This window comes from Pan troglodytes, chromosome 18, assembly GCF_028858775.2.
Source record: "Pan troglodytes isolate AG18354 chromosome 18, NHGRI_mPanTro3-v2.0_pri, whole genome shotgun sequence".
In the NCBI taxonomy this organism is placed as follows: Eukaryota; Metazoa; Chordata; class Mammalia; order Primates; family Hominidae; genus Pan; species Pan troglodytes.
In genome coordinates, this window is record NC_072416.2 from 5,220,772 (window position 1) to 5,246,767 (window position 25,996).

At 53.9% G+C, this 25,996-nt stretch overlaps 1 protein-coding gene and 1 long non-coding RNA gene across 2 annotated transcripts in view; one reads left to right on the top strand and one right to left on the bottom strand.

The window, feature by feature from the left end:
- The first annotated feature begins 259 nt into the window (after nucleotides 1-259).
- On the top strand, nucleotides 260-25,849 carry LOC112205922 (uncharacterized). Its single transcript, XR_010152234.1, has 3 exons — nucleotides 260-304; nucleotides 7,037-7,117; nucleotides 25,354-25,849. It is a non-coding gene; the product is annotated as an uncharacterized LOC112205922 (long non-coding RNA).
- The window catches only part of LOC112205915 (putative 3-phosphoinositide-dependent protein kinase 2), a 64,819-nt gene continuing 50,613 nt past the window's right edge, over nucleotides 11,791-25,996 (bottom strand). The window contains 4 exon segments of the mRNA XM_024350052.3: nucleotides 11,791-13,325; nucleotides 15,031-15,127; nucleotides 15,370-15,438; nucleotides 19,223-19,298. Of these exon segments, the coding sequence (XP_024205820.2) occupies nucleotides 13,005-13,325; nucleotides 15,031-15,127; nucleotides 15,370-15,438; nucleotides 19,223-19,298 (563 nt within the window). The 3' untranslated portion in view covers nucleotides 11,791-13,004.

Sequence of the window (25,996 nt, forward strand, 5' to 3'; positions counted from 1 at the left end):
CTCTTCCGGTGAAGCGGAGGTGTGGTGGGGCTTGCTGGGATCATGGCGGGGAATCACTGCGAGCTCCTGCCACCAGCCCGCGGCAGGCTCGGGGCGGGGGCGGGGTTGGGGTGGCTTCCTGTGCCTCCCTTAAAGCGCGGGGCTCAGCGTCCTGGCCCAGCGCCCCAGCAGCAGTTCCAAGTGGGTCCGGCTCTACAGCGGCGGCACCTACTTCCTCACCACTCGGCAGACGACGCTGTGCCAGGACCCGAAATCCTTCCTGTACCTCTTGAGCCAGGCCGACCCCGACCGGGACTCGGACAAGGTGAGGACCACGTGGGCCAGCCGAAAGGGCCTGGGCCATTTCGGCTTGTGGCCGCTGCACACGCCCTGCTCCACGCCGAGGAGAGCTCAGCAGCAGAGGGCGACTCTCCTCGGGCTTCGAGCCCCGTGCTCCCTTGTCGCCAGCTCATCCCCAGCTTGCCCCGATCCCCTATCCTGGGAGGGGAGGGCAAGGATGGCGCCCTGGTGTCCACTGCCTTTGAGAATCCTAAGTCGCTTCACCTTGGGGGTGTCTCTTCCTCGCCCTCTTTGCTCTTTGTTGGAGGAGGCTTCCTAGACCCCGGACTTTGCTGTGATTCTACTTTCTTTTTCTCACTAGGTTCTTTTGCCCAGGGTGTGTGAACGCCTTCTCTTCTCTGTCCCAGGGTACTTGCTGGCTCTGGAGACAGAACCCTTGGCGTTGTTTCACATTCTGGACGTTTGAATTAACGCTGACGTGGGGGTTGATATGGGCGGCCCTTTTTTTCCCCGGTGACTTGCATGTAGAGAGTTGGCGCTCCATCCTTTCCATCCACAGCACGCAGCACCCACTCAGCACCTCTTAGAAGATGCGTCCATAGTATATACTGTGATTTTTCGAAGGGGATTTTGCTCATATTAAGGGTTGCTTTAGGGATGTCCAGGAACGGCCAGGTAAGGAATCTTTCAATCTGCTTTCTAATTGGCTTAGTTTTCCCACTGTTTTCGCAAAAGGACAGGAATTTCCAGGTCTGCAGCTTGTCTTTCATCAAGTGAAATGCTCATGCTGTTGGGCAGATGGTAATAGAAACCTTCTATTACCTTTAACAAGAGTTGTGGAGCCGAGGAACAGTGTCTTGGGAGTTGTGCAGGATTGAAACTCACAAAAAAGCCTGTTTGAAGAAGTTGTTACTTATATTTATTCAAGGCAGTTCACAAGCCTTATACTAACTTTGCGCGGTCTTTCAGTTGAGCTTACATGATTGCGCTTGGCTTTGTGCCTTGGCAGCCAACATTTGCCATGCAGGAGGCTTCGCAGAAAGGTTCGGATCCCTCTTCAAGTTTGAGAAGCCTGACTGAGACCATTCTCAGCATGGCATGACCGTGATCAGGAAATGAGAATCTGGAGTTACTGCTAAGGCAGCCTTGTGGGTGGAAATGAGGGTTTGAGATGCCAACCCTCCTGGGCCTCCCCACAACTTCCAACTGTTTCCATTGCTCATTTGACCAAGCCCTCTACTCAGAGAATTGACCTCCCAGGAAATGACAGTCATCCCCAGGATAGAAATAGGCGTTTGTTAGCTGTGATTTTCCTTTTATAAGTGTGGGTGTATGTTTTACTGTTTGGTTTTTCTTTTTAAATAACAGGGCTTAGTGGTCACTCCCTTGCCTTTCTACTCAAGCATTCCTGTTTTGTATATGAAATTAGACTTTAAATTGCTCTTGTCCATTGGGTTCTTTGAGGCAATGGTTGTCTATTCAGCACTGGAGCACTTGATTCGCAGTTGATGAACTTTAGCACAGTTAAGGTGGTTGATCCCTTTGCTTTACTGTTCCTTAAGACTTTGTTAAAAATTATGGGCCGGGCGCGGTGGCTCATGCCTGTAATCCCAACACTTTGGGAGGCCCAGGCAGGTGGATCTCGTTCAAAACCAACCAGGCCAATATGGTGATGCCCGGTCTCTACTAAAAATACAAAAAGGTGGGCGCGGTGGCTCACGTCTGTAATCCCAGCACTTTGGGAGGCCGAGGCAGGCAGATCATGAAGTCAGGAGATCGAGACCATCCTGGCTAACATGATGAAACCCTGTCTCTACTAAAAATACAAAAAATGAGCCGGGCGCGGTGGCGGGCGCCTGTAGTCCCAGCTGCTCTGGAGGCTGAGGCAGAAGAATCGCTTGAACCCGGGAGGCGGAGCTTGCAGTGAGTCAAGATCATGCCACTGCACTCTAGCTTGGATGACAGAGCAAGACTGTCTCAAACAAACAAAAAAATGCTTTACAGTAGGAATCAATTCTTTGGGCGAGGGGTAATTAATCTTTCTGAATATATCTGTGTTATACTTGCTCTTTTCATCATCATCCATTTAACCAGGTTTGATTTCCAAATGGTAAAACTCAAATTCAGAACATGAAGATAAAGTAGCAGATACAGTCGTTTCTGTCTCCTGAAATAATTGGAGTAGGGGCCAGGCAAGGTGGCTCACGCCTGTAATCCCAGCACTTTGGGAGGCCGAGGCGGGTGAATCACCTGAGGTCAGGAGTTTGAGAGCAGCCTGGCCAACATGGCAAAACCCCATCTCTACTAAAAATACAAAAAAATTAGCTGGGCATGGTGGCGCGTGCCTGTACTCCCAGCTACTCGGGAGGCTGAGGCAGGAGAACCACTTGAACCAAGAGGCAGAGGTTACAGTGGGCTGAGGTTGCGCCACTGCACTCCAGCATGGGCGACAGATCGAGACTCTGTCTCAAAAAAAAAAAAACAAAAAAGAAAAAAGAAGAAAACAATAATTGGAGTAAATAAGGTTAGTTTTAGTGACAGATAATTTGCCAAAAGTGTAGTGCTAATTCATATTAGTCACGTTACTAAAGTGTTTTTCGGTGTTTTTCATCAAATGAGGAAATGTGTAAAATGCTTCATCTTAGTTTTGTCTACAGTGGCTCTGATGAAAGAATGTCCCAGGAGATTCCTCCTAATTAAATGCTGACTGAGGAATCTGAGGAGGAGGGGAAGGGGTGTCAGGAGTGGGAGGCCATTAATTACACGTTGGAAGACAAACAGGATGTTGATTCACCTGTAAAGATCTCCAAGGCCTGACCTCAGAGTTGAGATTAAGGAAAGAATATTCCTCGAGTTGGACTTAAGCATGGATCTGGTGGAAGAGTCCCTGCCTGGATTATTAGACTTGTGTGGAGTGAGCACCTGGGCTTGCAGAGTGTGGGGGTCTGGAGAGGAATTGGCTGGGGAGATTTAAGGGGGAGGAGTTCCCAAGAAACCATAGAAGCTTTGGGTGCCTGAGAGGTTGGGAGAACACCCTGCTAAAGCATCCTATCTGGTAGGGAGGGGAGCTCTTGACAGACGGGTTGTTAGGGAGGGTGGTGAAAGCCACGCACATCAAGGGGCTGGCTGATTGCCCTCTGGCCCCACATCTAAGCTTCTGGGCTGTGAGTGCCCCCAACGAAGTCCTCAGAGCCCAGCTTGGGACCCACCACCCGCCATACTCCATGCTCCCAAGCCCTTACTCTGCTGTCCCAAGGGCCGACTGCTGCCACAAAGTTCTCTTTCTAGACAGCCCGGTGTGAATTCTCACTTCCTCCTGGGACTTCCTCCAGCAGGACTGTGGCTGTGTTGAGCATTTCAGCATCTGCTCATCTGCTGTTCTGTCATTTTTCTCTTCCATGGTGTCTTCAAGGGCAGGTCAGGTGGAATACGGCTTCCCAAAGACTCGATTCATTTTGGTTAGGTCTCTTGTATTGCATGGTCCCCGGCCCATAGGCATTGTTGAAAACAAAGTCGAGCTTGTTGTTTCCAGCTAAACCAGCCCCTGCTTTAGTGTGGAGATACTTGAGGAGTTAAAAGGAAACAGGAAATACTACTGCTTTATGGTTGGAAACCACTCAGATGGAGGAGAATTTGGGGAGGCTTCGGTTCCTGCAGCTGAGGCAGCCTTGGAGAAAACTGCACGTGAACTTTTGCCCTTTGAACAGGGCCGCTGTCCCGGCTTGAGAGTTGCAGATGTGGTGGCATCAGATGGGTCTTTGAGGGTTGGGGCAGTCAGGGTGCCTCTAACAGTGTACTGGGTGTTGGCAAGACCTCGGGGGTGGAAAGTTATGGAAGGAATTGTTCAGACAGGGCTCAGTGATGGGGTGTGGGCTAGAGTACCGTCTTTGAAGCCGCTTGGCAAGAGAAGTGGGGATCACGTCTAGTGGAGATGGCAGATGATGTACTGTGTAGCCAGCACTGGTGAGAGAGACTGTGCTCATCCCGGGCCTGCCTTGTGACTTCTGGTGATTTCCCGTCCCCTGTGAGCTGTAGTTTCTTCCTCTGTAAGGTAAGGGTGACGTCCTCCCCTGAAGATGACAAATGTGGTGCCCCCGCCCCATGCCTGGCACCAGGTCAGTGCAGTCAGGAGAGGCTGTGCCTGGAGGTCTTCATGTTTGTACTTGTTTTTTTTTTTTTGAGACGGAGTCTCACTCTGTTTCCCAGGCTGGAGTGCAGTGGCGCGATCTTAGCTCACTGCAAGCTCCGCCTCCTGGGTTGACATCATTCTCCTGCCTAAGCTTCCTGAGTAGCTGGGACTACAGGCACCCGCTACCACGCCCGGCTAATCTTTTTGTATTTTTAGTAGAGACGGGGTTTCACCGTGTTAACCAGGATGGTCTCGATCTCCTGACCTCCTGATCCACCTGTCTTGGCCTCCCAAAGTGCTGGGATTACAGGCGTGAGCCACCGCACCCGGCCTGTACTTGGTTTTTGTTTTTAAATATTTGAGACAAAGTCTCGCTCTATCCCGCCTCTATCTCGGCTCACTGCAACCTCTGCCGCCTGGGTTCAAGAGATTCTCTTGCCTCAGCCTCCCAAGTAACTGGGATTACAGGCACAAGCCATCATGTCTGGCTGATTTTTGTATTTTCTGTAGAGATGGGGTTTCTCCATGTTGGCCAGGCTGGTCTCGAACTCCTGACCTCCGGTGATCTGCCCACCTCGGCCTCCCAAAGTGCTGGGATTACAGGTGTGAGTGTACTTTACTTTTAGAAAGGGTATGCTAAGAACGCTTTTCCCCTCCCACAGCCGCACTTAATTTCTGTTAATGTCGACCTCTGGCCACACCCAGCCCTGTCAGCCTCGGATGATGCACCGGAGGTCCCTGAAGGCAGCATGTATGGCCAGGAGTGGCTCGCCCTGCCAGTCCCCCTGCTGCCACCCAGAGCTCTGGCTGACCCTAGCAGGACAGGCCCCCGCAGAGTGGGTCTCCCCCTCTGGGCACTGGACCCTGCACTGTGGGGAGGGCAGGGCTTCCTGGGCAGCCCCCGAGTTTTCTTGCAAGAAACCTGAGACCCCTGCTCCTGAGAGGGCTCCAGTTCCTGCCGAGCAGAGCAGGACTCTCTGCAGCGACCTCGGCTTGGCAAGACCCCCCGTGGTTCACCTGAAGCATGTTTCTTCCCCGAGAAGCCGCAGGACCTCGTGTGAGGGGCCAGGTCGTGAGTCCACACACGTCTGCTTCTCACTAAGCTTTGAGTCATGTGTGGGGCACGGACCTCCCAAATTCCAGTTTCTATGCTGGGTGAGGCCGAGAAGCAATGGAAGGGAAGGGTGGTGGGGAGGCAGCAGGCCTGGCGACCAGGGCACGGGGGCCCCACCCTGCTCTCCGAATCTGGCTGCCTTGGACAAGCCTCCTTGGTCTCTGGCCTCAGTTTCCCCATTAGTAATTGGTGACATCAAAGTCCTCTTGTGGGCCAAAGATACGCCACAGCTGCATAAAACAAAACAGAAGAGAGAGTAGAGGTGAAGGTTTTGTGTGCGAAATTGAAACAGTCACTTGAAATGGATAATTTCAGAGTAAAAACTAAGTATTTCTAATTAGGTTGATTGCAGATGTTGGTGCACAGGAAATTCTATGCCTTCGCGTCTAGATTTCTGTGGGGCAATTTGACAGAGTTTATCTCCTGGATTGGCTCAGGGCACTGCACCATCTTGATTTCGTTCCCCTCTGGTGGCACGTGTCTCCGAGCACCGGGAATGACTGAGAGCCGCAGGGCTGACCCTCTTTGCAGAGCTCTGGGAGCTGTGGGAGGGGCAGGCAGCAGCAGGGTTATGTTGGGTTCAGAATCTGGCGTGAGAGCCTGGCAGTCTCCACCCTCATTCCTCACTGCCGTTTTCTTTTTTTTTGAGACAGAGCCTCACTGTATCGCCCAGGCTGGAGTGTAATGCACAATTTTGGCTCACTGCAACGGGGCTCTCAGGTTCAAGTGATTCTCCTGCCTCAGCCTCCCTAGTAGCTGGGATTAGAGGCACCCTCCACCATGCCTGGCTAATTTGTGTATTTTTAGTAGAGACAGGGTTTTGCCATGTTGGTCAGGCTGGTGTTGAACTCCTCACCTCAGGTAATCCGCCTGCCTTGGCCTCCCAAAGTGCTGGGATCACAGGCGTAAGCCACTGTGCCCAGCCTTTCACTGCCATTTTCAAGGCTGGTGGTTGCATTAGGGACCTGTTCCTCAGGGGCTGGGGTGCCCCCACGTTGCCCCTGGTGCTTTGCTTGCTGGGTGACAGCATGGGGGGTAGAGGGCTGCAGCCGGAGTCTGGTGACATGAGCAGAGTGGGCAGGCTTCTCACCAGCCTTCTCTGAGCGCTGCTCTCCTAAACAGACAACCCTCTGTGTTTGTCCTGTGGACTTGGGGAGGGGGCAGCCAGCTCTATCTGTGGGATCTTCTTCCACCTCCTGAGACTGTGTGTGCCCTGGCTTGGCGCTGCCTCCCGTGTGCTCCTCTCCAGGAGACAACCTTGGCTGCTGCTCTTGGTGTGGCCAGGATCCCTCTTCTCCTCTATGGTTTGGAAACCGGCCTGCCTGGCCTGCGGCGGGTGGCTCCGGCTGAAGGCTGTGACCCCTGGAGATGGGTGGGTCAACCCAGCCTGCTGGGCCCACCCAATACCAGCTTGGGCCCGGCCCCAAGCAGGTCAGATGCCGGTTCAGCAAGGTGCGGGGAAGATAAGGGAGATGACTTGCTAAGAAAAGTCTTAATTATGGCTTTTTTTTCAGACGGAGTTTTGTTCTTGTTGCCCAAGCTGGAGTGCAATGGCACAATCTTGGCTCACCACAACCTCTGCCACCCGGGTTCAAGTGAGTCTCCTCCTTCAGCCTCCTGAGTAGCTGGGATTACAGGCACGCACCACCACACACAGCTAAGTTTTATATTTTTAGTAGAGGCGGTTTCACCATGTTGGCCAGGCAGGTCTCAAACTCCTGACCTCGTGATCTGCCCACCTTGGCCTCCCAAAGTGCTGGGATTACAGGTGTGAGCCACCACACCCAGCCAATTAGGGCTGTCTTACAAAAAAAAAAACCACCACGAACCTTCGCGAGAATCGAGCGCAGACTGTGCTGGTTGTGTAAGCCGTGGGACACACGGGAAAGCCAGGAAGAAGAGAAAGAGCACCCCCACGGCCCACCCACGGGAAGAAGAGCACCCCCACGCCCGGCCCGCAGCATCTCGCCGGCTTCCTGGCCACCTCTCCTCACCCATCTTAGAGGCATGACCGGGCTGGGGCATCTTTCCCTCCTTGGGCAGGTACTGCTGATGGCCTTGTGGGCAGCACAGGGGCCTTACCTGGGTCGGCTCAGGTGCTGTTCTGAACACCCGTGAGGTGACCTTGCTCCCTTTGTCTCCGTGAGCCTAGGAGTATATCCTGAATTTTTTATGTTTTTGTACTCCCCATGTTCCATATTTTTGTTTCGGCATCAGGGTGGAGGCTATTGAGCCACATCCCTGACACAAGCAGTGAGCTGCCAAGGCCCTTGCGCCTGAGCTGGGCACTGTCTGGGACTGGGCTGGTGCCACGAGTAGACCCTGCACGCACTAGGCCAATCTGGAGCACGTGGCTCACCCGAGCTCAGAGCACCGAGACCCTGCATGTATATGGATGCGAGTCAGGCCTCAGTGAGACCTGAACCCTGGTGGGATTCAAGAGTGTTGGTTTCAGACCCCAGCACTTACTGTGGATGTGGAAATCACCCACTGAAAGCCTGAAAAAGAGCACAGTGGTGAGAGCAGCACCAAGCCCACTGCCAGTACACCCAGTACCCTGCTGCGTCCTCAGGCCTGTTCCTCTGTCCCGCCGTGTGGTTTTAACTGATGGCCGTCCTCGGCCCGCCCTCCTTCCCTCCTGCCTCCGTCCTTCCAGTTGCAGGGCTGGGGCTGCCCTGGTTGTCTGGGGGCGCCCAGCACGCTTTCTTCTCCTCTTGCATCGGCCCAGGGCCCGAGAAGCACATGGTGGGGTTGTCTTGGCCAAGAGGTCACGGCTCAGTGCCCAGGTCCTGCCACAGGTTGGGTGCCCTGGCACTCATGGCGGCCCCAAGCTACATGAGCTGGTCTCCCCCACCTTTTCCTCGTAAAGAAACTGAGGCTTGGGGTGGCCTGGCCGTGAGCCTGCAGTCTGACCACTGAGGCCAGGCCTGGAGGCCTCCATGGCTGACAGAGGGGGTCTCTGGGGTTGTCCTGGGCAGAGGCGAGCCTCCGCCCTATCTGATCTTTCCTGACCTCCTGCCAGCGGTCTGTCGAGGTAGCAGTGAGCCATGAATAATTCCTGAGCTGAGCGGTGTGCGGACGTCACGCGGCCAGCATTCTCTCTGTATGGGGGTGGGGCAGGGAGGAACCCTGGACTCAGGTGGCAGCACTGGCCGCCTTGCCAGACTTGGACCCCTTTGTGGGAAATGGTGTCCATTTTTTAGCAGTTGTGCAGGACCACCCAGCGTCCTCTTCCCGGGAGCTGGCCCTATGGCCCTGGCCCTTGCTTGAGAGCTGTGGAGTCTGGAGGGCTGGGGAAAGGCAGGGGCAAGCCCAGGAGGCAGGGCCTGTGGGGTGGGCAGCTCTGGCTGGAGTGTTCCGGGGGAGGGTGGGGAAGGAGGATGGGGTCAGGTCTATGTGGAGCTGGGGTCACCCTAAGGAGTAGGGGGGTCACCCTAAGGAGTAGGGGGGCCACCGAGGCTCCGGGTCTAGCACCCCCGTGCCCGGAGCCCTAATTGATTTTATCTCAGCCACAAAACTCAGTTTAGTCCCTGTGATCTAAAGAGAGCAGGTTGTTGCAGGTTTGCGGTGGTGGACTTTGGGAAAATCTCTTGAGACCACTAGGTCTTAGCACCCAAATGGCAGAATTTGTCCATGGATGAAAATAGGGTCCTAGCGTGGCCCCGTGCTTTGTGGTGGAGACACCTTCGGCCTCCCCATATCTGTGAGCCTGGCATTCCCGTGGCCAGCACCTGCCCATGGCCCCACAGGAGCCACCATCTGGTGAGGGGGCTGCTCCTGCTCCGAATGGGGTGTGGGGTTGCTTCTCTCCAGCGCTTGGCCCTGGGCCTTGCCAGGGAGGTTGCCGGTGTTTCTGAACAGAGGCCCCAGCTCCCCGGCCTCCAGGGTGCCCGCAGGCACCAGCCCCTGTGGGAGTGGCTCGCAGGTGGGAGCAGGACCCTTGCAGGCATGTGGGGGGAGGTGGGAGCTGCCCCAGCAGAGCCACACCGAAGGTCTGAGTCTGTGTAGAAGACAGGCTGTGCCAGCTTCGCAGTCCCCCCGTCAGATGTGTAGCCGACAAGACAAACTGCCTCTTCCGTCTCCCCCATGGGGGCGGCCTGGGGCGTCTGAGCCCCCGTCCTGTGTTCACAGCCGGGCCACTGGGCCTCTTGTGCTTTGTGGAAGGGGCTGCAAGGTGTGATGTGTGGGGCACCCCGGGCCTCAGAGGGCATCTGCCCACATTGAAGTGGCCGTGGTAGCAGCAGGGGCAGTGCCTCTCAGGGGTCCCTCCACCCAGGTGCGTGAGGACACCTTCCGAGGGGTGTGTTTTGTAAACATCTCGGCCTCTGTGAGCGCTCAGCCGGGGCGAGGGCTCTGTGAGGTGAGTGATGATCTTGGGGAAAGCCCCGGATGCTGTTGAGTGCAGGTCACTGTGGCCTCCCTCGCTGCTGGCTCCCGGCCTGTTGGGCAGCCGCCCCTGCTGAAAGGTGCCCTCTCCACCCCTGGCAGGAAGCCCCTGTCACCCTGACCCCCCATTCCTGCATGTAGGCTGGGGAGGACCCGGGCACAAGGAGGGCAGGCCCAGGCTGGTGGCCATCAGAGGTGTCCTTCTGAGGCTGAGCCCTAGACCCCTGCCCTGCCCGCGAGGGCATCTCTGGGTGAGGTTTTCATGTGTGTTTTCCTAGAGGTCTTGCAGTTGTGAGGTTAGAGGTCCAGGGCACAGTGGGCTCACCTTGGAGTACGCAGAGCCAGGCTGTCTCCATACAGAGACTTAAACTCACTTAGACCTGGGGTGGTGGCTGGTCAGGGTTAGGCTGCAGGCGGCAGGACATGGCCACACCGTCAGGGGTTTCCTGAGATGCCACAGGCTCAGGTCTGTTGGGGAGAGGCCTGGGTAACCTGGTGCCTCTGAAGCCTCCTGAGGTGGCTGGGCCTTGGTGGACCTGCAGGAACCTTCGGCTTCTCACGGAGGACTCACCATGCTCTGCTCTCTTTAAGATGAAACAGGCGCCTATTTAATCGACAGAGACCCCACCTACTTTGGGCCTGTGCTGAACTACCTGAGACACGGCAAGCTGGTGATTAACAGAGACCTCGCGGAGGAAAGTAAGCCGAGTTTTGGGCACAGGTGCCTTAGCTTTGGGGGCAAGGGCCCGACAAAGGTGCCAAGGGCTCCACTTAAGACACAGATGCCTGCAGCCTGGGGCCCCAGGGAGGAGCAGGCCCTGTACTCTGAAGCTGGGGCCGAAGTTCTGGTGCTGCGGCCACGGGCAGCAGTGCAGCTGCCGGACAGGGAGGCCTGGGGACCCTGTGGGTGTGGGGTCCTCCCTGGCTGCAGCTCCTTGGAGGGCTCCCTCTGTCCAGGCTCTGGCTGGCGACACAAGGGGTGTGAGGGGCTCCTCCCTGCTGTGACTGAGGTGGTCTGAGCAGGTGTGTGAGGCACATGCCCGGTGATGCCCTTGGTGTGCCTCATGGCCTGGTTCCCTGGCCTGCTCTCCCTCCTCAAGGACAGCCCAAGGGTGGTGAATGTCTCTGTGCCATCACCTGGACTGTGCTTGCTGCTGCCAGCTGCCGTGTTCCATTCTGAGTGGTCGTGGTGCAGGGACGGCGCCCACACGCGTTGGGCCCAGGCTGGCCTGCCTGTGTGCTGCGGTGCTGGCTTGGCTCAGAACAGCCCGAGGCCTCGCCGTGAAGGCTGAGGGTTTCTGGGTACCTGCGTGCGGGTGTGGCCCTGCTCCCCCGGGTCCGTGTCTGCGCATCGGTCTGCACTGGGCAACGTCTGACTCCGTTTCTGTTCTGGGCCTGTGGGCCTCGGCATCTGCCTGCCTCCTCCGAGTTCACGCGGGGTGTGGAGTGACGGGGGCTGTGGCCCAGCCCTGGCCCTGCTCTGAGGCTGTGAGCCATGATGCCCACTCCTGTCTCTTTGGCAGGGAATGTCTTTCACATGTACTCTCTCTGGGCAGCCGCTTGTGTTCTGTCGTGGAGCCGCTCGAGTCGAGGCTTCGTTTTATCTCAGTCTGCCCCTAGTGGGATTGGCTCAGAAACAGGCGCTAGACACAGACCAAGGCCCTGCCACCCAGGCTCACCTCTAACCCACCTCTGAGGCAGCCACTCACGTCCTCAGTGCTGGAGAAGGGGGCTGTGCGGGACCCATGCGGGGCCGGGAAGCCTGTCTCTCTGAGGCCCTCGTCTCCTTGTCTCTATCCTGCGTGGCCCTGTCCCATGTAGGTGGCTGGGTGTTGTCCTGAGCTGCCATGTCCCATATGTGGGTTCCTCTGGGATCCTGGAGGAATGAAGACCACCCATGAGGAAGCCCTGAGGCAGGACCTGTGGAATCTGCGCTTAAGGCTCTTAAGGGAGGTTTGCAGTCCCTAAATGCTTCAGGTGGCCACGTCAGGCAGCACAGACTCTGCTCCCCAAGCCTGGCTCCCTTAGAGTTTGGGCTCAAAGGATGTCGGGAGGATGAGGGGCGTTACGCAGCAGGGGCATGGTAGGGGCGTTGGGAAACTGACTAGCAGAAATTTAGCTGTGGATGACTTTTAGATAAAATCTAGAATTCCCAGCTGGGTGCAGTAACTCATGCCTAAAACTCCAGCAGTTTGGGAGGCCGAGGCGGGTAGATCACTTGAGGTCAGGAGTTCCACACCAGCCTGGCCAACATGGCGAAACCCTGTCTCTACTAAAAATACAAAAATTAGCCTGGCATGGTGGTGCACACCTGCAGTTCCCGCTAGTCGGGAGGGCGAGACAGGAGAATCGCTTGAACCCACAGCGGCAGAGGTTGCATTGAGCTGAGATCGCGCCACTACACTCCAGCCTGAGCTACACACCAAGACCCTGTCTCAAAACAAATAAACAAAATCTGGACTTCCTCAGTCATGGAAAGCGGAACTCCGTACACGGTGCCAGTTAGAATAAGCCATGGCGGCAGAAGTCAAATCAGAAAAATGGATCTCATGATAACAGCACTTAAGTATGAGGGGGTCAAGGGAGAGGTGGCAAGAGGAACGCAGAGGAAACAAGGCTGAACTGGGCGACATGCCTGCCTCTCACAACACCCTCGGTCCCTTGGGCACATGGTCCACGCTCTCTACGAGAAGCTTAAAGAGCCAAGCGTGCTGAAGACCCCATGGCTGTGGTCAAGCTGGGAGACCAGCAGCCTCAGAGCCTACTCAGCACTGAAGCAGAAGGTACCAGTGTCCCCACCAACACCACGTCCCAAAAGTTCAAGCACACAACACTCGGGCGTTTCTGTGGAAAGACAGGCAGTGTTCTGGAGCATCTTGGACACACAGTTGTACAAGCACCAAGCCAAGCGCAGATGCGACAGGCCGGGCAGGAGGCCCCGTACGTGGGACCCCGGGGCCAGTGCCGGGGGTGCTCAGTGTCCGGTTCTAGCGGCACCCTCTGGGTGGAAACTCACTAGCCTGTCCACGGCCACGGAAATGAGGAGAACATGACCCACCCAGCACCTCACCCGCCACTGCCTCACGGCAGCAAAGACTACAACCACCAGCAGGCCTGACGCAGTGGCACAGACACCCTCCCCTTTCGGCTACAAATCACACGTGGGTCTGGCGCACGGGCATGAAGCCCAGTGCACGCAGGACCCAGTGCCACCCGCCTCGCCCGCCATCCCGGCCAGCTTACATTGCCATAGCAGTCCTCGTCGTCTTCCGACATAGCCGGCAGGTAAGCGGTGAGCTTCGGAGGCGTCTGCTGGTGCAGGTTCTCCCACGTGACGGACTCGAAGAACGGGTGTGCTTTAAGAGGTCCGTACCCTTCCATTTCCTCACAGCCTAACCGCTTTGTGGCATCTAAAACCTTAAGTAACAATCAAGACAAGTCACTGCCAGGGTGAAAACGTGATTCTGACCAAAGAAACCCAAACCTGGTAGCCGGGCACGGTGGCTCACGCCTGTCATCCCAGCACTTTGGGAGGCTGAGGCGGGCAGATCACCTGAGGTCAGGAGTTCGAAACCATCCCGGCCAACATGGTGACAACCCGTCTCTACTAAAAATATAAAAATCAGCTGGGCGTGGTGGTGCACGCCTATAATCCCAGCTACTCGGGAGGCTGAGGGAGGAGAATCGCTTGAACCCGGGAGGCAGAATTTGCGGTGAGCCACGATCGCACCATGGCACTCCAGCCTGTGCGACGAGAGCAAAACTCCATCTCCAAAAAAAAAAAAAAAAAATGTATCTCATCTCATCATAAGTCCCTTTCCATTTCCAAGTGCCTGATTCTTGACAGGAAATGACTGTAGCAGGAATAATAAAAGAAACTAAAATTTAAAAATCAACGGAAATTACTGTACCATTTAGCATTTGCTCAACACTGCACAGCATTTTAAGTTACTGGTGCTGGAGCGACTGGGGTTATGACAGCGCAGATGGCTGCAGACCCTAGTTCGTGACATCTGTACATTTCAGCTTTAGAGTCAGCTACATGAAAATTTGAATGACCAGCCCAGGTAAAACAGAGAAGAGAGGTTAGCCTGGGAAAGGTGTATCAGTTTATATTCTAGAAACAGAAGTCTCCTGACCTTCCTGTGCTTTTGGCCCTGGACGTCCCTCCTTACGACGATTCTGGGAGCGGGCTCAGTCCTGCCCCTGCAGGTGGCCCCGGGATCACTAGGCTCCACAGCCACTGGCTTCTCCCAACCTGTCTCACCTCTTTCCCCTGGGCTGGGGTGTGGGCTTGATCAGTCCCTGGAGGAGACAGCTCTGCGGCCTTCGAGGGTCCCAGCGACACCCACTCCACAAGCGCAGGAGCGTGCTGGTCCCAGTGATGATTCGCTCCCTTTGTTAATTACTCAGTGTTTCTTGTTTTAGGATTTTTAACTATACACTGTAAAAGAATCCTTGCTGCTGTTCATTGTGGTTTGAGACTGAGATTCCTTTTCACCTGTGCGAGGAAAGGGGCTGAGCCTTGAGAGACGGCACAGGATCCCAGGGCCTGCCTCCCCGTCCAGTTGCTCTGCGGTGGATGGAGGGGGCGGGGGGGCGGGGAACAGTACGGGGTACTCTCCAGCAGATACTGAGAAGTGACAATAAGTACTCAAAATGTTTGGGTTTTGTTTGTTTGCTTCTTTGTTTGAGACTCTCGCTCTGTCGCCCAGGCTGGAGTGCAGTGGTACGATCTCGACTCACTGCAACCTCCGCCTCCTGGGTTCACGCCATTCTCCTGCCTCAGCTTCCCAAGTAGCTGAGATCGCAGGCGCCCGCCACCATGCCCGGCTAACTTTTATATTTTTACTAGAGACGGGGTTTCACCATAGAGGCCAGGCTAGTCTCAAACTCCTGACCTCAGGTGATCCACCTGCCTCAGCCTCCCAAAGTGCTGGGGTGACAGGCGTGAGCCAATGTGTCTGGCGAGACGAGGTGTAATGATCCACACTCACTGTTAACCCAAAAAACACAATTTTTTCTGAACACGGGAGCCGCCAGGAAAGCCACTCAGAAAGCAGGTTCAGAGGACTCAGGGTGTCCCGGATCACCTTTCTAAAAGGAAATTCACAATATTTACCAAAAGTTTCTCCACGAGGTCTCTTGCCTTAGGGAAGAATTTTTCTGGAAAGTCATATTCCAACTTAATGATCTTCTGAAATATAAGATACTCGTTTCTGTAAAAATGTAAGAAAAAAAAAGTCATCCCAGGCAGGGTCCCAGAAGCCTCCACATGCAGGGATGAGCGCCCCGGACTCACAGCACGGCAAACGCACCCCGGCCCCGCACGCCGAGAGCCCCCCACCTGGGCACGGCACCACGTGCTGCCCTCCCCACCCACCTCGAGGCTGGGAGGGACTGCCGGCCGGTGGGGTGCACCCCAACAGGCTCCAAGGCCCAGGCAACGCCGTCTCCTTACCCAGCTCGGAATGGTGGGAGTCCTGCCACAAGCTGGTATATTATGCATCCAAGAGCCCAAAGGTCTGAACTTTAAGGTAGGGGAAACAAACAAACAAACAAAGACATGTGTAAAATACAAGCGACAAGCCCAGTCCATTTCCCACTCTGTCTCCACGGCCCCAGTTTCACCTCTAATGCGCTTCTATCCTTTCAGACCAGTTGGGTGTGAGGGTGGGGAACCCGCCCTCTGGAGAAGCCTCCCTGCGGCCTGGGCCCAGAGGGTGTGCACGCGGCAGGCACCGGCGGTCGCTCAGCTGTGCCCAAAGCTTCGCGGCTTCCAACAGGGCTTACCAACGTCCACACACGCCTGTCATCCTGAAGCAGAGCAGAGCTCACTCCTGGCACCACGTGGCTACAGACCAGGCAGGGGGCAGGATGGAAGGGAATGGGGCTGACCCTGTTCCAGTGAGACAACCCAGAAAGCTGAAGGAAGCGCCCTCCCGTCAGTGCTGGCGGAGGGCTCGCCGGGGCAGGAAAGTGCGGCACAGGCGAAATGAATGACCGCGACGTTCACACTTGACTTTCTTTAGTGTTTAGTTAAAATGGGGAGCAACAAAAGAAAACAGGCAGCAGAGCCTCCGCCTTTCAGTGTGGAAGCAGCAGAGAGAAGAGGGGTGCCGGGGGCAGAGCTGTGCCTGGACCCTCACGGGGTCCTCTCCAGAGTGTGGAATTCAAGCAGAAAGGGATTCTGGGGGTAGCTTTTCACCTCTGTGAATTATCGAATGTTTTATCATAAACACTTACTTTAGAATTTACGTATTTTTTAATACGATACAAAAATGGAAGGGGAAGCCAGTATTACACTTCTGGAAAACACATGTACCAAGGGTGTATCAAATAAACGTTCAGTTAGACCAAGTCATGCCGCTTCCTGAAATCCACACCGAGGAATTCAGGGCGGCCCCTCACTCAGCCCAGCAGACCCCGTCTCGCCCACTAGAGGGACAACAGGACACCCCCACCCTGACCCCAGGCAAAGAGACCTCCTCCTGCCCATGCAGGTTGGGTGGCGCATCAGACACACGCCAGTGTGTGAATCAATGGAAACCCCTTCAACGCACAACAGTACAGAAACAGGCCCATGAACCACAATCTGTTCATGCGACAGAAAACCACACACTCATCAAGACACCCACAAGTCATTCCAATGACCTGGGGAGGCGCCCATTACATTATCATGCAGGGCTCAAAACTGCTTGTCCAACGTGACTCGAATGGCATAAAAGCCACGCAAACAGCTATAAGATGCACAGAAAAAATGATTGGAAAGACATATACCTGTATGCCCAATTATTATCTGTGACTATAAGTGGGTTTGGAGACTTATTTTCTAAGAACTCTTCATAATTAATTTCTCTTTTCTTTTTCTTTTTTTTTTTTTTTTTTTTGAGACAGGGTCTTACTCTGTCACCTAGGCTGGAATGCAGTGGCACAATCTCGGCTCACTGCAACCTCTGCGTCCGCCTCAGCCTCCTGAGTAACTGGGCCTACAGGCGCTCGCCACCAGGCCCAGCTAATTTTTGTTACTTTTAGTAGAGACAGGGTCTCGCCACGTTGGCCATGCTGGTCTCGAACTCTTGGACTCAAGCAATCTGCCAGCCTCAACCTCCCAAAGTAATGGGATTACAGACGTGAGCCACCACGCCCGGCCTCTTTCAATTCTTTATAATAAAAGTTCTTAACTATGTTTAATATCACATGATTAAAAAATTCAAAAGCATAAAAAGAGATGCAGAAATGCCTTCCTCATAATCCTGTTTCCTCACCCCATAGACATCTACCATCATCCGTTCAGTGTCTATCCCTCCAGAGAACCTGAAACGCGCAAACGAGAAAACGTGAATACACATTCCTCCTTTTTCGCAGAGGGCAGGATCCTATGCGTATATTCGTAGAGCTTGGAGATCTCTCTGCACCAATGCTAAAGTGGCCCTCCGCCCTGAACGTAAAATCTACAAACAAGGAAACGCTAGCTCTTAGGTGGCGACGACAAGCACTTTGAAAGCCGGGTACGTCGCGCACCCCCCGCCCCCCCCCACCCATGGGAGGGACTGTCCTCTGGGTCGCGGGATGCTGAGCAGCTCATCCTCGCCTCCCCTGCTGGATGCCAGCCGTACCCCTGCTCCAGCTGTGACAACTAAAACTGTCCAGACAGGGCCAAGTGTCCCCTGGGGAGCAGAATCACTCCAGTTCGGAAGCTCTGACCTAAGGCAGTGTCTGGCCATGCTAAGAACTCAGTATCTGGCCGGCCGCCATGTCTCACGCCTGTAATCCCAGCACTTTGGGAAGCCGAGATGGGAGGATCGCCTGAGCCTAGGAGTTCAAGACGAGACCGGGCAACACAGCAAGACCCCATCTCTATTTTAAAAAAGAATTGAATAATAATAAAAAGACAACTCAGTATCTGCTGGTTGAAAAAAGTTAAAACAACAAAACTGAAAACGCCTGGAGATGGCCGAGACGCTGAGTGAGTGCTCAGAGCCTTTCCACCCTCCCATCACATTTGTGTCACGGCCCCACCTCCCACAGTTTTTCCTGAAGCTGTCCAGCTCAGAAATCCAGAACTGCCGTCCCCAGAATCATTCATTCTCTCAGAGTGGCTCACTTCAATCCAGGAAGGCGGCCCCTTGTAACCCGGCGGAGCAGGAGAGTGGCAGCATGGGACTCCTGTGGTCCTGTCGACTCACGAGAGCACCAGCAGCCGAAGCTGACCCCAGCCCTCAGCAGCACTTGACTGGCCCGGGGCAGGAGGAACCCCAGCCCCACCCTCATTCCACAAAACTGCTCCCTAGACTTGAAACTCTAGACTCTGATGCTGCCTCTCAGCCTGCCACCTGCCTCCCAGCCACCCTAGACAGCACCTCAGACTTCTCACCAACCCTTGCCGTCAGCTCCCTGGACATCCTCCCCAACACTGCCGGTGGTCCCCTGGCTGGGCTTCTCTGCCCTCCCCTTCCGTGACCCGCACCGACCCTGCAGCCCCTGTACCATCTGCACTTTTTTCATTTTCACTACGGTGGCTGCCACCAAGACCCAGCTGTGTCTCTCAAAGACCCTCATGCCTGCTGGACGCCTCCTCCCTCCCACACCCGCACCCTCCAGGGCCTCCCTGCGCTCTGCGGGACGCTGTCCCACTGCAGCTGGTGTGTGGCTGAGCAACCCGAAGGCCGGGCTCCCTGCCCTCCACCCCGACGGGGGGCAGCACCAAGGAAGCCTGGGCTCTGTGCACACGGCAGCCACGCTTTCCTCACTCAGTTTTTCCCAAAGAAACCATTAGGCTGGGCATGGTCGCTCACGCCTGTAACCCCAGCACTTTGGAAGGCCGAGGCGGACAGATTACGAGCTCAAGAGATCGAGACCATCCTAGCCAACATGGTGAAACCCCGTCTCTACCAAAAATACAACAATTAGCTGGACGTGGTGGCGTGCGCCTGTAGTCCCAGCTACTCGGGAGGCTGAGGCAGGAGAATTGCTTGAACCCGGGAGGCGGAGGTTGCAGCGAGCAGAGATCGTGCCACTGCACTCCAGCCTGGAGACAGAGCGAGACTCCGTCTCAAAAAACAAAAAAACAAAACCAAAAAAAACCCAAACGATTCAATCTGCAACCAGAAAGCATCAGCAAACCCAGAAAGCTTCGAACACAACACTAACGCATCACGTGTGTGTACGCCACGGAAAATACGCCTTAAAATGCGAAATGCTAATTTCTTCCCAAGTATGCTTAGCTACTTAAAGGCCACCAAATTCACTCTCTCAAGTATTAATTTCTGTGTTAAAGAAAAGGGAAGTACGGCTTAGATGAAAGTGGTTACCTCTTACAGGCGGACTTCTCCGTGAGCAGCTCTGGAGAAACGTACTGCGCTGTTCCCACGAATGAGTTGGCCCTGGCTGCAGAGGAGAGAGAAGGTCACACTCGGACTCACGATCTGTGACAATCAAGGGCTGCGCGGTGGGTGTCGCACATGGCGGACCACGCACCCCCAGGAGCCAGACCTGTCCAGGGCGCACCAGGGCTGGCTCATGGCTCACCGGCTCAAAGACGCCTGCCTGACCCCTGGACACCGGCGCCCTGCACCCTGGCGCTCCCACCCGACACGCGCCTGGACAGTGAGCTGCACACAAACGGCCAGCACATTCTGCCGGTGGCGCCCGCTCAACGGAGGGCGTGAGGACACGGCGCTGGCTGGCTCACTGCAGGACCTGGGGTATCCAAACGTGCCCAGGCACACAATAAACAGTTGCAGGCCAGAAAAACCTCCTTTCCATCACAAACAGCTTGGGAGCTGAGGCGCTACAAAGGGAACAAGACTCAGGCCTCCAGCCCAAGGGCCTTCCTCCACAGAGGAGCTGTGACGGAGCAGAGCCACAGCACGAGCTGGCCCAGGGCCACCACGCAGCTGCTGTCCACACCGGCCCTGCCCGTGGGCCGCTTCTGAGTGGTCCCTTCCACCTGCCCTCCTCCGGCCAGGCTGAGAGAACCTCCCAGCCTCTGCTGCGGGGACTCAGTCCCTTCAGTGAATGACTTTTCTGCGGACTTCATGACTGCCCAGGTGCGGTGGCTCACCCCTGCAGTCCCACTGCTTTGGGAGGCCAAGGCAGGAGGACTGCTCGAGGCCAGGAGTTTGAGACCAGTCTGAGCAACATAGTGAGACTCCGTGTCTAGAAAGATTTTCAAGAATTAGCCAGGCATGGTGGTGCACCTCTAGTCTCAGCTACTCGGGAGGCTGAGAAGGGAGGATCGCTTGAACCCGGGAAGCTGAGGGTACAGTCAGCCACAATGGCCCCACGGTACTCTAGCCTAGGCAATAGAGCCAGACCCTGTCTCAAATAATAAACAAAAAGCAAACACTTCATGGCTGCATTTGCATCCTGCCAGGACCCTCAGTGATCCTGCCGAGAACACCAAGGACATCCGCAAACACGCACCCCGCCCCTGCCGGCCTAGAGGAAAGACAACCAAACCAAGAGCCAAAAACAAACGAAGCCATTCAACCCTGCAAAGAATCAAAGAAATGCAAATTAAAACATGACAGCCTATCACACTGGCAAAGGGAAAAAAGAATAAAAATACATAGCGCTGGCAGGGATCTGAGGGGACAGACGCAGCGCTAAGGGTGGGGCTGTCAAATGGCGTCGCTTCTGGGGGCAACTTTCCAATGAGCATCAGAAGTCACAAAGATGTTTGCCTCCCCGACCCTGCAGCTCCCTCTCCATGCTCTGTCCTTCAGGGTCCGGCGTGGCACAGCGACGAGGGCCGCGTCTGCTGGCGGGACGGGACGCCACTTGCTCCACCTACATATTCAGCGTTTCTGTTCTTTACTATCATCGAGTGTTGCTTTTGTGACTTGTACTTTTTTAAATGCCATTATTAAAAAGTCTAGGTTTTTGTCCTCTGGAGAGATGTATATAACGCATAATTAAATGACTGAGGTCGTTGTGCAGCACACGGAGCCGTATGTGCTTTTAAACAGCCACAGCGTGCACAGAGCAAGTCCATGAGGCCAACACCCACCCCGTCTCTCGGATGAGCGCTACATAGTGAGCTGCCGTGCTGTCGGGACCCTCGCTGCTGCTGCTGCTGTTCTAAGCTTCCTGCAAGCGAGCTATGGGCTCGGATCTCCTGGAATCCCTCCCTGCCCTCTCCAACCTCAGCTCCTCCTAGCTCCCCAAGGGTCTTCCCACTCTCCCTTCTTTCCTCAGGGCTTGCCCACCCTCACCCTCGATTCCTCTGCCACACCTTTCTAAAGGTGGGACTCCGAGCCTCTGGGCATACGCAAAGTCACCCCCTTGGAAAAGGACACCTGTCCTTAGTTTAATCCAGAGACAGACAGCGCCGCTAGAGCGTGGAGAAGATGGCTACCCTCGGAATAATGTTCCAAATGCATGAAATACACGGGACTATAGGAGAAAGCAATTATAATCCAATACACGTATCAAATTATTGAAGGAATGGATCTGTGATGTAGTACTATGTGACTTTCAAGACACAGCAGCAGGTCACGCCGCAGGAACCCGGCAGCGGTGCTCGGCACAACTGGCATGGCGTCACTACCGTGACGGGACCCCTGCGGCAGGACATGGGAACACCTGTGACTTCTGATGACAGATGTTTGTTGCTCATGTTCATAATGGAAGGAAATGGTACGCTTTGCTGAAAGGTTAGTGAAAATTAGTAATTTCCTCCTATCCAGCCTCACAGATCCCCTGACTTCTATCTGTGACATCCGAGCTCAGAGTCCCAGACACAGCGTTAGGAAACCTCAGAGACCACCTAGTTACTTCTCCCTGGGAGCTCAGAGACTGGCCAAAGCTCACGCCCCTCCAGCTGCTGGAAACTCAGGCCCAGAGCCCCGCACTGGCTGTTGCTGCCCCCACATGCCACGGGACTACCGACGCTGGGGAAAGAGACAGTGGGGTCTCGGCTGGGTTGTTGTCTCCACCCTCATCAAAGAAACTCCACGGACCACCCACAGTCCCCCAGATCTGCCAGTCATACTTGGAGGGGCAGTGGGAGGGACGACCTGAAGAAGTGATCCTGAGCTCACGAGACACCCACACTCTCTTCAAAGCCAAGGGTGCCGGCTGCCATCTTATCCATAGACCCACAAAGAAGCACAGAAAAACGCTCCACAAAACGTGACTACCCTTTGGACGAAACACCAGCAAACCAAATGCAGCAACGTCTAAAAAGGACTAGGCACCATGACCAAGAGGATGTATGACACAGTGCAAGGTTGGTTCAAAATACAAAAAGCAATGCATTGCATCTCATTAGAATAAAGCACTAAGGAAAACACAGGATCATCTCGACAGATGCAGAAAATGCAGTTAACCAAAATTCCCCACCTCTACAGGACAAAAATATGGAATAGCCGAGGCACAGAAGGGAGGGCCCAGGGTCTGACAAAGGGCACGCACGGCCTACGGCCAACATCATGCTCGAGGGTCAAAAACTGCACGCTCTCCCTAAGACCAGGGCGCCCGGCTCACCACATCCAGCCAACACCGAACTAGAGGTCTCAGCCAGGACAATTAGGGAAGAAGACAAAAGGCAGCCAGGTTGAAAGGCAACAAATAAAACTAGCTCGAATCACAGATGACAGGATCCTGTGTGCACAAAGTCCTGCGGACTCCACTGAGAAGCTATTACCACTAACGAGAGCTCGGCAGGGTGCGGGGCAGGAAAAACCAACTGCATTTCCGCACAATTTCCAGGAGCAACCCAGAAATGAAATTCACAATCCCAGCACTCTGGGAGGCCGAGGCAGGCGGATCACCTGCGGTCAGGAGTTCAAGACCATGTTATCCATAAACGTGGTGAAACCCCGTTTCTACTAAAAACACAAAAAATGAGCCGGGCGTGGTGGTGGGCGCCTGTAATCCCAGCTACTCGGGAGGCTGAGGCAGGAGAATCGCTTGAACCCGGGAGGCGGAGGTTGCAGTGAGCCGAGATCGCGCCACCGCACTCCAGCTTGGGCAACAAGAGCGAAATTCCGTCTCAAAAACAAAAAAAAACAAAAAAAAAACACAAAAAAACAGAAACAGAAAAAGGAAAAAAAAGGGAAGAAAATTCACAACTCTATTTTTTTTTTTCTTCCCGAGACAAAGTCTCGCTCTGTTGCCCAGGCTGGAGTGCAGCGGTCTGAGGTCAGCTTACTGCAACCTCCTCCGCCTCCCGGGTTCAAGCAATCCTCCCACCTCAACTGGTCTCTGACTCCTGACCTTAGGTGATCCACCCACCCTGGCCTCCCAAAGTGCTGGGATTACATGTGTGAGCCACCGTGCCCGGCCAATAACTCTATTTAGAATAACATTAAAAACAAATAAGAATAAATGTCACAAAAGACGCATAAAGCTTATACTCTGAAAACTACAAAGTGTTTTTGAAAGAAAGATCTAAATAAACAGAAAGACAGCCCACAGTGATGGCTCAGAAGACTTAACATGGGTTAACAATGGTAACGCCTTGGAAGCTCGTCTCTAGACTCAATGCCATCCCTTCTCAGATCCCGGCAGGCTTTCACTGAGGGCAGTGTTTTCAAGGCCCATCTGCATGGCAGCGTGCATGGGCGCCTCATCCCTCCTTAGGGCTGGAGAAGATTCCCCCGTTGTGTGGACACGCCACTTGTTCATCCACTCATTTGATGACACGTGCGTCGTTTCCACCTTTTGGCTACTGTGAGTGATGCTACGGGCATTCTAGCACCTGTTTTTGTCTGAATGTGTGTTTTCATTTCTTGTGGGTTCATACCTAGGAGTGGGACTGCAGGGTCATATGGTAATTCTGTTTCCTTCTGAAGAGCTGCCAGCCTGTTTTCCAAAGTGGCTGTACTTTCTGGCATTCCCACCCACGGCATACGTGGGTTCCAGTCCCCTACATCCTTGCTAACGTTTGTTATTATCTGTCTTCTCATCACAGCCCTCCTGGTGGGTGTGAGGTAGTATCACCCTGTGGTTTTGATTTGCATTTTCCTAATGACTAATAATGTTGAGGAACTTTGCATGTGCTTATGGGCCATTTGTGTATCTCTCCCTTGGAAAAATGTCTACTCATACCCTTTGTTCCGTGCTTTATTTTTTTTTTCTCCCTCTGAGTTCCTTACATTCTGGATACAAGTCCCGTATCAGGTAGATGATTAGCAGATCGTGTCTCCTGTTTGGTGGGTCTCTTCACTTTCGTGATATCACTTGAAGCACAAAAGTGCTTAAACTTGATATAAATCTAACTCATCCTTTTCTTGGTTGCTTATGCTTTTGGCAGTGTATCTAAGAAAACACTGCCTAACCCAATTGTCACATTTAATCCTATAATTTCTTCTAAGAGTGTCATAGTCTTCGCCCTTACATTCAGACCTCTAATGCATTCAGAGTGCACTTTTTTTTTGAGATGGAGTCTCACTCCGCCGCCCAGGCTGGAGCGCAGTGGTGCGATCTCGCCTCACTGTAACCTCCGTCTCCCAGGTTCGGGTGAGTCTCCTGCCTCAGCCCCCACTCCAAATAGCTGGGATTACAGGCGCACACCACCATGCCTGGCTAATTTTTGTATTTTTACTAGAGATGGGCAGCTGGTCGCGAACTCCTGACCTCAAGTGGTCTGCCCGCTTCAGCTTCCCAAAGTGCTGAGATTACAGGCGTGAGCCACCGCGCCCGGCCTGGAGTCACCCGGTTTTTTTTTTTTTTTTTTTTTGGTGAGGCGGGGAGATGGGAGGCGCAGGGATGGAGTTTTCCTCTGTTGCCCAGGCTGCAGCACAGTGTCGTGATCTTGGCTCACCGCAACCTCCGCCTACCAGGTTCCAGCGATTCTCCTGCCTCAGCCTCGCAAGTAGCTGGGATTACAGGAGTCACCTGGCTAAGTTTTTTTTTGTTTTTTTTTTGAGATGGCGTTTCACTCTTGTTGCCCAGGCTGGAGTGCAATAATGTGGATCTCGGCTCACTGCAACCTCCGCCTCCCAGGTTCAAGTTATTCTCCTCCCTCCTGAGTAGCTGGGAGTACAGGCATGCACCACCACACCTAGCTAAAAACACACCTGTATTTTCAGTAGAGACAGGGTTTCACCATGTTGGTCAGGCGGGTCTCGAACTCCTGATCTCAGGTGATCCGCCTGCCTGGGCCTTCCAAAGTGCTGGGATTACAGGCGTGAGCCACCACGCCCAGCCATAAATTTTGTATTTTTAGTAGAGACAGGGTTTCGTCACGTTGGCCGGGCTGGTCTCGAACTCCCGACCTCAGGTGATCCACTCGCCTCAGCCTCCCAAAGTGCTGCGATTACAGATGTGAGCCACCGCGCCTGGCACTGGAGTGAGCTTTTGTGTATGGTGTGAGGAAGGGTAATAACTTTTTAATGAATTAATCATCATTGGAAGAGAATGGAGAACCAATGTGTGGTTTTCAAAAATGGCATGAAAAGGGGAAAGAAGCATTTATCCTACTTTTCCTTTACAGATGATACCACAAGTCAACCCAAAAGTTGCTGGGGAGAAGTTTCTCTTTAATGAATTGCATCTCATGAATGTATCAGGCTGTGACCTTTCTGCACTCTCTAATGAGTTCATGAATTTAGGCCAATTATGGCCACAAATGCTGCTGCTGTCACAGAGAGATGCCGGATAAACAACACCCACCACCAGTCTCTGAACAGGGAGGGGAGAATCAACTCTGAATGTGATGTAGTGGCCAGGAGAGAGGACCACGTTCAACAACGCCACACAGATGCAAATGGCCTGTTTCTTCAACAAACTGCAAGGGAAAAAATAAAAATGGGGGAAGCTACAGATTAAAATACATGTGTTTGGATAGGAGAGTATTCAATGGCAAAAGAAAAAGAAAAAATTTAAAAATGAAATTGTGCAAAACTTATTTGAATCCTGTTCAAGTGAGCAACAAAACATTATGATGTACATGAGACAACTGGAAATATAACTCTGACTGGACACTTTGAGATATTAAGCAATTACTGTTCATTTTTACGTATCAAACAGTATGGTATTGTGGTTACGCTTTTAAAAAGATTTGTATTTTAGCGACACATACTGGAATTTTTACAGGGAAAGCCCACTGAGGATGCTGGGCATCAGGTCACTAGCAC